Source organism: Cladophialophora yegresii, assembly GCF_000585515.1.
Source record: "Cladophialophora yegresii CBS 114405 chromosome Unknown aczIN-supercont1.2, whole genome shotgun sequence".
In the NCBI taxonomy this organism is placed as follows: Eukaryota; Fungi; Ascomycota; class Eurotiomycetes; order Chaetothyriales; family Herpotrichiellaceae; genus Cladophialophora; species Cladophialophora yegresii.
This window is the reverse complement of record NW_006913046.1, coordinates 3,603,848-3,615,901: the sequence shown is the minus strand read 5'-3', so window position 1 is coordinate 3,615,901 and position 12,054 is coordinate 3,603,848. Positions and strand designations below refer to the sequence as shown.

The window sequence follows — 12,054 nt, the reverse complement described above, 5'->3', positions numbered from 1 at the left end:
TGGAATGAGCATTGAGCACACGAGCGGTCCAGGGGTCCTCGTATGAAACGGGTAGGAGAGCAACACGACTGTTAGTCAGGCAAAGAGTTGATTCGTTGAAGCTCGAATATCATCTCTCGATGCCCTGGTGGTTGACACACAACCACTGGCTGGTCCGAATATGCTCTTTTGGAGCGCGGACTTACTCCCCTTGACGTGTGTAGGTCACGAGGCATGTCCTGCAAAGCGAGCATTTGAATCAGACAGGTCGAGGAGGATCTCTAAGAGTAAGGAGAAGTCCAGATTTCATGTTGACCTGAGACACCTCACTCCACAAGGAGAAAAAATGTTCCTAGACAGGCCAGCTTGGCTTGCTCTTGCTTCATCTGTCGGGACTGTACTCACAAAAGTCACGTTCGATCGACCCCAAGCTGACTGAATGACTACGGGGTCACAGCAGTTGAGTCTGGTCGCGACTCGAACTCATCGCAGATTAAAAGAACAAGGGCTTGAATCCTTCCGCCTGCACGTCCCAGTCGGCAGGGAACTTCAGACCCGGCGCATCTTTCCAGCCGCCGGCCATCATCGCGACAGCCATCAGCAGCGATGTACTGCCGGGAAAATAGGGCGTCGGTACTCTTGTACCACCAATAGGCATACCTACATCATCAAAGGGAAAGTTCGGTTGCAGCAGGAAGTCGATGGCACGACCGAAATCGCCCAACCGTGCCGCTGCCATTGCCACCATGGGAAAATCCCAGCCGAATGACTCTGTCCAGTTCCAGGTCTGATAAATCCTGTTCATCGTGTTGTTGAAGATGGTAAAGTTGAAATCCGGTGGTGGTCGGATGAAGCCATTGATCATGGCCATGCTTGGATGGTCTGATGTCAAAGTAGGATCGTTCCACATGTCAGGCACGCCGGTGTATATCACGTAGGTACCATTCTCCACTGGCATGGGCGGCAGATTATTGGCAACGGAAGTCCAGGCGTGTGGTACTGTCTTGTTCTGGCGCTGCTTCCACTGTGCCGCGATGTCCAGTCCCCATCGCCAGTAGGCGAGCTCGAACGTGGGATTGACTGTGGCATTCGGGTTGGTGTTCTCGGAAGCTGGGTACATTGGTGGGCCTAGCTGCAGAACATCCAGAGATTGGTTGTGGAAAGCGTATGACGCCATGAAATCCGCAGAGGCTGTGAGGACTTCGTCCCATTTCTGGAGTGTTTTGTTGCTGGGACGGCGTTGGTACTCGGCTTCAGCGAAATAAAAAGGATGTGGTTGTTGCCAAATTAGCAGCGAGTTGATCTCTCCTGGAGCTGAACGACCTGACGGATCAGACATTTTACCCCATCGGGCGCCTTCGTAGCCCATCTCCCGTGCTCTTTGATACGAGGTAGGCAGGAATCGGCTATAGATGGAGTCATGCCTCTCCAACAGATCTTCCTTTCCCCAGAGTCCGAAGTGCAAAGAATGCCAACACACCATTTCAAGATGGAATTTTCCGTACCAACCATTGTTCGTCAGGCCTGATTCTTGTGGTGGATCTCGTCCAGCCTCATTGATCGTCACAAGGTATTGCGAGAGGATGATGCGCCGCTGAAGCTCCTTTGCGTCTGAATTTTGCGCTGAAGGTAAGGAGATGAAGGCACCACGGTTCCAGTATGAATGCCACCATGCAGCTGAGGAGTCGAATACAGATTGGGCAGATACAACGGTCCTGGCCTGAGCCGGGGCAAGGTTCGCCGTGAAAGAAAACCGATTGCCCTGGTTTAGCGTCAAGAAATAACGATGAGTTGACGGCTTTGGACCGGTCATACTGGCATTTCCCACCCATCGGACGGTAGTAAAATATGTTGTTGCGTCGAGGTCGTGCTGGACAACCGCTGACTGCTTCTGAGCTTTCAGGGAGGTTGTATGGTTTGTGGTGGCGTTGAAGAGACCAACGAATGGGGCATCAAATTTGTTCTGTCCTGTGGCGTATGGATAGTCGAAGAAGACTCCCAGAGCACCGGAGCTCAATAGGGTGGAGTTTATTTGCACGGCGACTGTGTCACTGTTGGGGTCGACCGCAGTCTGAACGCTGACTTTGCTTCCTTTCAAGGAGAACGTGGAATGGAGGAGCCCCGAATACAGGTCCAGTGACTGACTCTTGTCTTCGAGGTCGTCCTCGCTGACAGCGTTGCCTTGGAAGTTCAGGCCGATCCGAACCAGATTTATCCGATGAGGATTGGCGATCAACCATTGCGAGATGTTTGCTTCTGCAGGATTTGGCTGGCTACAGGGCCCTGGTGTTAGCATCGTTCTTCAGCTACATCTCGAACAGAAGCTTCCCGGCCGTTCTGTGAGGAAAGCCATCCATGGACATGGGGTTACGGAGCCTGCGCAGACTTACTCGTACGTGACCAGACGTCCATGGGTCCACCATTGCAACCCGGTGAAGTCGCTAATGGACGTTTGGCCTGGAGTGGTAGGGAGAGAAGAGTTGTGCCAACCCCAGCTAGACAGCGTGTTGAAAGGGACAAAAGTCTGAAGGCCAGTCACATCTGCTGAGAAGACAAAGTTTCCATTGCCGACCTGCATCGGGGTGTCTGCGCTCGCATTTCGTTTCGGGTTAAACGGTTGCACCACGGCCTTGCGATCGATCTTGGCACCATGGACCAAGAATACACATGATAGTAGCAGCCCAAGAAGGCGTAGGACACGTATACCAGTCCTTGTTGCCATTCTGAGCCGTGGTTCTCGGTAGTGATATGGGAATCGATACTGGCTCTCTTGATATCCTGGGTCAGGGACAGGTTTTAAATGAGCTTACGCGCACGCCTGCTCGCTGGCGTCATGAAGTCCAGCGCCGGATGCATGGCGATCATTGCACCGACCACTGCTGTCTCCGTCAGAAGCACCAGGCAGTTGCTCTCTCGGAAGGTGGAGGTTGCAACAAGCCAAACCCCGGAATGCGGAGAGATCAGGGCAAGCTGTGTGTTCGGTGGCTGATAGCCCGACGCCATGTTCCTGATCGGCACGGGGTAGTCGCCTGAGCAGCTCCTTTGTCGGCTATATTCAAGCTGTTTCGTTCGTGGCACTGTGCATTTAGCCAGCTAATTCTCTTTCCCTGTTGGTGGCTCCCAGCATAAGCTTCGACATTGTATTTTGCCATCGTGAAATAGATGCTGCTGACTAGAGCTCATCGCGATGCAAGGATGTGGCCATATGTATAAGAAGGAGAGGTATCATGGAGCCAGCTGGTTTCATTGTGTACGATGTGAGAGTCCACGAAAAATGAAATTAACCAGCAGCTGCGACCCTACCAGTGCCCACCGTACCCCTCAACCCCGCACGTGCCTTGCAACGTGACCGCATGACTAACTTAGGGCAGGGCACCGGCTGCTGAGCGCAGAAACCACGGCCCAGCATTTGCCCACGCACACGCAAGCCCACTACTCCTAAAGGGGATTTTTGAGATTTGCCCATTTTTTTCGACGATTGAAAAATGGCCGTGGACTCCGGATCGTGACCCTGGTTCTTATTGCCTCATTGTCGGTCTTCCGCTTCCACAATCCCCCAGATTGCCCAGACTATCGTCACCCCCTAGTCTTTTGTTGGGGTGTCCGGTTCCATTTTTGGGTTCCCAATGAAATTGGATCGTCGGAAGAACTTTTTATATGATGGCATCCATATATTGCCCGTCGGTCACAGAGACCAAGTCAGACACTTCATTCAGCACCTTTGCGACGAGAAGCCTAGCAATCCACAGCAATCATGAGCATCGAGGTCCCCGTTTCTCCCGGCCACCATGACTGGCACTTTCCTGCCGGTCAACGGCTTGACTTCTTCCCCTCGAGCGTGCCCTCGTATGGACACTCGAGGAATCTGAGCAAAGACAACCCGGCACTACCTGAACTACCACTCTTTCTTGCCGCCAGATCTGTTGTTCTTGCCGATCCTCACAAAGTCGCCATCGTCGACAAGACTAAGGACCAGAGCTTTACCTACGTCCAACTTTTGAACGATGTAGCTGCATTGAAAGCTCAAATACAGCAATACCTGTCCGGCTATGATCCTACAGTTTCCAGCCATTCGGAAGAACCGAGGGTAGCTTTCCTCGCACCTGCTGGATACGATTACGTTGTTACTCAATGGGCGGTTTGGGCAGCTGGAGCTGTCGCTGTGCCGCTGTGCACATCTCACCCGCTCAAAGAGCTCCAGTACACCATTTCCGACTCAGATCCATCCCTGATACTCCTCCACCCGACATTTCAGAAATTCGAGGCCGGCTTGCAAGAGCAAGCCGGGTCTGCCGTCCCCATCGTCCCCGTTACGCCACTCACCCAAAGTTCGAAAAACTTCCCATTCCTGCCGAGGTTCACAACGTCTTTCCCCCTGTCACGACGAGCACTGATGATCTATACTTCGGGAACGACGTCGCGACCGAAGGGCTGCATTTCAACCCACGAAACGATCGTCTTCCAAGCACGAAGTTTAGTGGAAGCCTGGAAATATGATCGCTCCGACCACCTCATCCACGTACTTCCTCTTCACCACGTCCACGGCATCATCAATGGACTTACCGCGACGCTCCTCGCTGGGGGCACCGTAGAGATGTACCCTAAATTCGATGCCAAGACGGTCTGGAGCAGATGGTCGCAGAAGGGCTCCTCGACCATGTTCATGGCCGTTCCGACCGTGTACTCGCGTTTGATTGACTATTTCGACACCAACATCCGCGGCACGCCCTCCGAGTCAACGGCGCGGGAAGGAGTTCAAGCTCTTCGTCTCATCGTTTCGGGTTCGGCGGCCCTTCCTATCGCCACGAAGCGCAAGTTCGAAGAAATCTCCGGACACGAGCTCCTCGAGAGATACGGCATGACCGAAATCGGAATGGGCTTGTCCTGTGGTCTCGAGCGTGACCAGCGGATAGATGGGAGCGTTGGCTGGCCGCTACCCGGCGTGCAAGTTCGACTGACCGAGGAGAAATCTGGCCGGATCATTACTTCATCGGGTCAGGATGAGTCGGGTATGATTGAGATCAGAGGACCCAATTTGTTCCTGGAGTATTTCCGACGGCCCGAGTCGACTGCCGAGTCGTTCACACAGGACGGATGGTTCAAGACTGGTGATGTGGCGAAGCGAGAAGCCAACGGCGCTTATTTCATTCTTGGCCGAGACAGCGTGGATATCATCAAGAGCGGCGGGTACAAAATCTCCGCGCTGGAGGTCGAGCGAAAGATTCTGGGGAACGAGGCTTTGAGCCCTCTCGTCAGTGAGGTTGTCGTCGTGGGCGTTGAGAACGAGGAGTGGGGCCAGCGAGTCGCGGCCGTCGTGAAGCTCAAGGATTCGGTAAGTTCGGCCCATTGCTACAGCCGTGCTGGAGCCCTGCTAACCTGCATACAGGCGACTACTACTGGTCTGGATCTCGCGACCCTCCGCAAACACCTGAAGGAAGACATGGCAGCATATAAAGTCCCGTCCATCCTGAAGCTGGTCGACTCGATCGAGCGCAACGCAATGGGCAAGGTTAACAAGAAGGAAATCCTGAAGCTGCACTTTGCACCGAAGGAGTGAAGTGGCATCAAGGCAGCTTTGACTCTCAGCTTCGGCTTCGGCTTCGACTTCAGGGCAGGCGTCAGGCTTATCTCGGTAAACGGACACAGGCACGAAAGGCGCATGACTAGATGACTAGATGAACATAGCTAGATGTGGTCCTCGCGAGGATGGACCACTCGCCGATCTGTACATATACAAACATTGCTCCAAATGTATCATCAATACCGCAGCGACGTGAAAACGTCATTCTGCTTTGGAACCGTTGCTCGCGTGCCTCTTTTCCAAATCAAGCACCTTGTTACGGGTACTGCTCGTGTGCCTCTTTTCCCAAACGAGCATTGCGTAACTAGTATGAGTGCCCGTTTGTAATTCCTTGCGATCGTCCTCGTACTGGCAAAGCCTCTCCTCCCGGACCCAACCCGAGTACTAATGTCCCGCTGTCTTGTATTCGCTGCTCTACCAATCTCACCGCAAAGCGACCGCCCCCAGCCCTCTTCAAGGCATCATGACATTGAGGTAGGGTCCGAGCAATTCTCCCAACTCAGCACAGCACAGCACACAGTATCTCTATCTCTCACGAGCGCAGCACAGAAAAGTACAACGGCGGAATATCTATGCCCGATCATGGTGGCCACTCGGTTTCTTCTCAGTTGGTCTACTGTACATATGTGCTTCTAATTAATCACCTAGGTACATGGTCGCCTAACAGTACTTCTAAACTGGTGCTTCTTCCAACATGGTGACATGATTCTTTTTCTTTCCCCCTTCTGTCCCGTGTGATCATTGAGCCGGCACCGCCCATCATATATTCTCCCACAGAATAGCGGAGTATCTCCCCACCACCAGTCTTTTCAGCCGTCGTGACGCCCGGGACGGGGGAGAGGCATATAAGTGGTAATGACGGACAAGTCACCCATGCAGGCCACCCTGTCTTGTTTGTGTACTGGGTACAGCAAACAGCATACGAACCAGTAGGAAGCGGTAGGAGCCGTCTACATGTATGTACAGACAGTCTCCACCAAGCACGAAGCCTGCCTTCGTGTCTGCGCTTTTGCGCTCCCGCCTCGGAAACACGACGTGGAGCAATCCACTTACGGGCGGGTGCTGGTTCCGATGCACCAGAGGTGACTCGGATAGGTTGTGTGTGTATGTGAGAGACTGTGTGTATGTACTGTGTAGCACGGACTACTGGACTGGGAAGTCCGTATGAACCCGTTTGGAACGAGGCACACGGCACTGTAGAGTACCTAGGTCCGCTCCCTCTCCTCTACTTGTACCTTACTCTTATAATTCCATAATCACCCATACCAAACCGGTACTCTACCACAATGCGGGACAGCCCATCTAGTCTATACCCGGACTACTTCGCAGGACCCCACCTCTGTCCTCTCTTCTACACCTCGCTGAACGCTAACAGAAAAAGCTTGCCATCTCTATACCGTGCATACCGTACTACTTGCCACCCAGGGCGATCCAGTCACCCATGCCCCCATCCCCCCTTCCCTCTGCCTCGAGATCTACATGACCCGCTTCAAGAACTTCCACTCATCCACCATCTTCCCCTCCTGTTGGTCATCCGCTGCCTCCCCCTCTCCAAGCCACGCACACGGCACGCCCACCTGCCTCGCCAACTCCCCCGCCAACAAAACAGCCCCGCGAAGTTGTCCGTTAGTGGCCCCCAGATTGACACTCCCAAAGAAATGGCCCTTAGCCTGCGGCGCGACCCCGTCCGCGAGACAGCACACAAACTCCAACATCCCCGTCTCGAGGTCGCCAATAATGGCACTCTCAGCCAGCAATTCGCCGTAGATGCACTGGATGGCGAAATGCGTCAGGTCCCCGCCCGAGCAGCTCGACATGGTGGCCACGACGCGGGGCGTGTGGTGGGCGTAGATGCGCTCAAACAGCGCCATGCCGCGGGTAAACTTGTCCGCGCGGCTCAACCAGGGGGTCGAGCGCAGGGACGAGTCCGCCTGCAGAGTGGTGTGCAGAGATGGGTGGCTGGATTGGATGGCGCGGTGGAGGGTGAGTAGTGCGTTGATTGCGCGGGGGAAGCCGACGAGCGTGCTGGCTTTGAGGGTTGCTTCGCGGATGTGGCGGGCTACGGTAAGGAGGTGGTCGTCGGTGTTGTCCTGGCTGGTGGTCAGGTACGTCCACAGTTCGGCGATGAGCTTTTCCTTGTGGAACGCGAGGAGCAGGGCCGTGGTCAGGATGTACCATAGGGAGGAGGGGGAAGTCGTGTCTGCGTTGTCGGTCGCGGATTCTGCGGCGAATATGTTTTGTGGTCTTGAGAAATCGATTCGATGCCGTGAGCGGGGCTTGTCGGGTTCGGAAGGAGGCGAGGAAACAGTGGTTGTCGATGAAGCAGCGCTAGGTAATCCAGAAGGACCCGATGAATCTGTCGTCCCCGTCGATGATACAACTGTACCACTGGGTGTCTCGATACCCGCGCCATTCTCATTAGACGAGGAACCAATGCTCTGCTCGTCGTCCGAATTGGGTGGGGACGGTATTCGCGTGGAAGGGTCGTACATCTTATATGGCGACGTCGATGTCGCGGTGGATGGTCTAGCAAAGACGGTGAAGCCCTTCGTATTCGTCATGGTGGGACTGCCAGAAGGGTGCTCGGGCGGATAAGTATTCATCAATAGTAGTGATGGTGGTTGGCGGACGATATGGGTGTCGAGGTGTTTAGTGTGGCTGATAAGGACAAGCGGGTTGAAGTGGTGTGAAGTGGGTTTAGTGTAGTTGGTGGAGGGATGGAGTTAGGATCAATTGCGTATGAACAGAAGTAAATGCAGAAAAAGGACAGGATCATGAGTTTTATGATATCGTACTCGTAGTGTACTGCATCTTGCGTTGATGTTTGTATCCTGCCAAGCGGGGCGAAACTGAATGCCACCGCGTGAGCATCAGGCTGAACGGCGAGATAAGGGATGGCAGCCTTGACCCGATGTTCGCCTGCTTGATATTAGTCTAATTATCGCACAGTTGGATCAGAGCGAGGACGACTCCGACGGCCATTTAACAAGGACCATATCACCACTTCATTTCCTGCTTGTTGAAGACTTGACTCCGTGACGCTGAGTAAGGTGGGAACGCCGGATCGCGCATGGCAAATCATCGCTCGGCCTGGACTCGGGATGCCATGTCTTGCGCTGTGCTGCGCCCGACTTTTTTGTGAGCAACGGGTCCCGGCCACCAAAAGATCGACCGGTCGCTCATAAAATAAAGGCCGACCAAGGGCATCCTGGACGTGAGCGTCAACGGGGCGTGCGGAGCCCAAAGCCTTGCTGCCTTGTGGTCTGAAGCGACGCTCAGATAGCCCATGCATCAACATCGTCCCCCTCGTGGATGAACGGTTCATCAATCTGTTTGATGCCCAAGTCCCCACAGAGCACGCATTGCTCAGCGACTAATCCGTCCAGCTCGGCCACCAGTTTCTGCCGCTGCACTCCCATACTCAAGCCCTGGTTGACTTCGGTCTGCAAATCCTTTATGTGCTTCCTCTTGCTGCTTCCCGAGCTCTCCAGCACTCGCTTGCCAAGACAGTCGCTGTGAAATGCGTGCTGACACGGAAACACAAAGAACTGCCGGCTCAGCACGGGCAGTGTACAGATCCAGCACCGTTCTCCGGCTTCGACAATGGCATAGCGACGATCCAGGGCCGCGATCTCTGCTTTGATTTGCTCCGCTGTGTGCTGTGATATGTCCATCTCCTGCTTCAGGTTGTCGATATGTCGGGAGTACTCCTCCAATGCCTCACAGATCTCTTCCCTGAAGTCGTCGATGACCACAAAGTCCGGGAAGAAGGGAATCAGGTCTTCAATCTTGAGCAGCTCGCATCGCTTCAGGAAGCTGATTGCCTCCTTGATAGACGACGCCTCCTTGATCTTCTTCTCCGCTATGAGCAGCCATAGTCTCTTGCGCAATTTGTCATTGTCTTCAAGTCGGTCCGCGACGATTGCAGCCAGGTCAATATCGTCGTGTTGCAGAGCGAGTTCAACGGCTTGCTGATACTGTCCCATGGCGCTGTATATGTGTACGCATGACTGGACCCGATTATGCTGAATGCACAGCCGTAGAGCAAAATCAGCATCGTAGAAAGGTGGAGACGGCTGGCTCTCGAGATAACCCAGGAGCATGTTTTCCGACGCCGACGGATGCGACGCCATGATCGAAATAAGGGCATTGTGCACCGACGCCGGGACCTCGAAGTTGTTTGTCACAACAAAATTCAAGTATCGCACCGCTTGGTTCTGGGTCAACGGCACGTCAGCATTTTCGTTGTAGCTGAGGAGTGCTGGGATCAGCTTCTGCGGATCGATGTTGCTCCTCCGCATGAGGATTTCCACCAGGCCTGTTGCAACGTGCGCCATGAGCACATTACTATACCGGTAGAATGTTTCCGGGTTGCTCTGCTTGTTGAGCACCGAGAGTGCTTCGTTCCACTTTTCTCGTTGTACCCAGTACGACAGGACGTAGTCGTAGTCGGTGATGGTGTTGGCAAAGAAGAGCAACTCGTCCTCCCGGTCGTGGCTGGAAATGACTTCATACACCGTCTGTGCATCGAGATCTGACTTGTGCCGGGCCACAAAGTCCTGGAACTCGCCTCTGGTCTTCTCAAGGTCTCGCTTCGCTCCACCAGCATCGGTATCCTCGAGCAGCTCCGCCTTGGTCGCCACCATATCGTCCAAGGAATTCAGCTTGGCCATGAATATCTGGACGAGCCACGTCGCTATCATCACCCGTTGCATGATCGAGGACTTCTTGTACGAGCCCAGTTTAGCCGTCAAGTACTTTCGCAGGGCATCTTCTTGCCCGTTGTCGATCAATGACAGGCAGACCTCTTCAAATGCCTTGCTGCTCTTGCCCCATACACCTGCTGCCTCGAGATATTGGCCCTTGCTCGACAAGAAATCGCCTGAAGCGGTCGCAACCGAATCTTTCTGTGCCGCTCCTTTGGCATAGCGGAGCGCCGCGTCGTAGTCTTGTTGTTTCAACATGATCTTCCAAATGTCCCGCTCCTCCTCGTTGGCAACCACCTCGAATATTTCCTGGTTCGTGAACAGCCAGTAGGTGTTCTTCTTCTGGTCTGCCACCAACCCTAGTGCAGTCTGGCCGGGCTCCAGGACCGTCTGGTCGTAGACGACGCTACCGTCAAGACGGTTGACGGCAACGATGCGACCTTCCGCAAGTGCCAGAACGTGCCATTGTGACAAGACGGCCGAGACGATGGGGTCTTGGATCAGTTTCCGTCCTCCACGTGCAGATATCGTCTCTGGAAACACGGAGCGGGGATGTAGCTTGGACTCGCCGAAAATCTTGTTGCCTAGAGCGGATGACGCAGGCGAGGTGGACAGCTTGCCGGTGAGCACGCCCTGAGAGTACAGCCACGCAAAGCCGCGGGACGACTCGCCCCCAGCGTCCTGCGACTCAGGCGACACGGAGAAGGACGAGGGCGCATTTGCCGTGGCGCCGGTAGTGTCATGAACGGTAGGTGCTTCTTTCGAGAAGAGGTCCGCATAAATCGACGCTGAGCCTTCTTTTCCCCGGCCGCTCGTCTTTCCTATCCAGTGACATAGCCGTGTATGCGATGCCACCATGACCCTCCGCACTTCGGCCTTGCCATCAATTGTCTCTGCCCAGAGGCCCGTCACGGCGCCGTCTGGGATCTTCCACACCTGTGTGCAGTACCGTTCCTCCCGCCTGTAGAATTCTGATGCCGGCTCAATATATATCTCGTAGACATTGCCGTCTGTGCCCCCTACCAAGATCTCTCGGGTAGACGCGGTTGGTTGTGAGGGATTCCAGGCGATTGACTCAATGGACACACCCTTTAATCTGGACAAGGCCTTGGGCTGCTTCGACTGGCTATGGAGGTAGAAGTTCTCGCCCAGGGTGGTAGAAATGATCAGATGAAATGCCGAAGGGTCGAGGAACAGACGGCGGATGAGGCCGACCTCGCTCGTCTTCTTGGGGAGGTCAACGTCTGGGATAATTGGTTAGCTGCCTGCCGACGACTGGGTGTGGGAACCACCAGACCATCAATGTCCGAGGGGCTCTCTAGATCTATGCGAAGAATGCGCCCTGTAGCGAGGGCAAGGATCAGGACATTGTTGGCAACCTGACCGGCGACAAAGTCGGAAGCGATGTTGAACTGCAGCTGCACTCGTTCAACGTTGAAGATGGGCAGCGTCGTCTCGACTCCATTGCCTGACCCCAGGCCAGGAGCCACATACCCTGCGTCAAGATCTAGCGCCATCGCGCCGACGATATGAATGTCAACGCATGGCTACTCCCTTCCCACAGTCGTCGAAATGGTGGTCCTGGCCGCGATCGCGATTCAAGCGAGGGATTGCGAAGTTGAGTTCGAGTCCCGCAGCCGCTGCGTCATTTCAAGCGTCTAACAATGATTGGGTGAGACAAAAGTGAGGGCTCAATAACTGAAGCCCACTGGTCCATGGCGGCACCTGTTAGGCCGCTTGTAGTGTCATCCCGACGTGCGGATGAACAATAGAGCATCTTCTATTTCA

General features: G+C 54.4%; 4 protein-coding genes across 4 annotated transcripts; 1 reads left to right on the top strand and 3 right to left on the bottom strand.

The window, feature by feature from the left end:
* Positions 1 to 472: 472 nt before the first annotated feature.
* Positions 473 to 2,701, bottom strand: A1O7_03213 (uncharacterized protein; the record flags this gene model as incomplete). The annotated part of the gene is made up of 2 exons (XM_007757238.1): positions 473 to 2,252; positions 2,370 to 2,701. The coding sequence occupies 2 exons, from the start codon at positions 2,699 to 2,701 to the stop codon at positions 473 to 475; spliced, it is 2,112 nt and encodes a 703-aa protein (XP_007755428.1).
* Positions 2,702 to 3,733: 1,032 nt separating this feature from the next.
* A1O7_03212 (uncharacterized protein) lies at positions 3,734 to 5,536 on the top strand (the record flags this gene model as incomplete). Its single annotated transcript, XM_007757237.1, has 2 exons — positions 3,734 to 5,311; positions 5,366 to 5,536. 2 exons carry the CDS (start codon positions 3,734 to 3,736, stop codon positions 5,534 to 5,536), a joined length of 1,749 nt encoding a protein of 582 aa, XP_007755427.1.
* A 1,499-nt stretch (positions 5,537 to 7,035) lies between these two features.
* A1O7_03211 (uncharacterized protein) lies at positions 7,036 to 8,121 on the bottom strand (the record flags this gene model as incomplete). The annotated part of the gene is made up of 1 exon (XM_007757236.1): positions 7,036 to 8,121. One exon carries the CDS (start codon positions 8,119 to 8,121, stop codon positions 7,036 to 7,038), a length of 1,086 nt encoding a protein of 361 aa, XP_007755426.1.
* A 714-nt stretch (positions 8,122 to 8,835) lies between these two features.
* On the bottom strand, positions 8,836 to 11,783 carry A1O7_03210 (uncharacterized protein; the record flags this gene model as incomplete). The annotated part of the gene is made up of 2 exons (XM_007757235.1): positions 8,836 to 11,510; positions 11,564 to 11,783. 2 exons carry the CDS (start codon positions 11,781 to 11,783, stop codon positions 8,836 to 8,838), a joined length of 2,895 nt encoding a protein of 964 aa, XP_007755425.1.
* Positions 11,784 to 12,054: the final 271 nt, after the last annotated feature.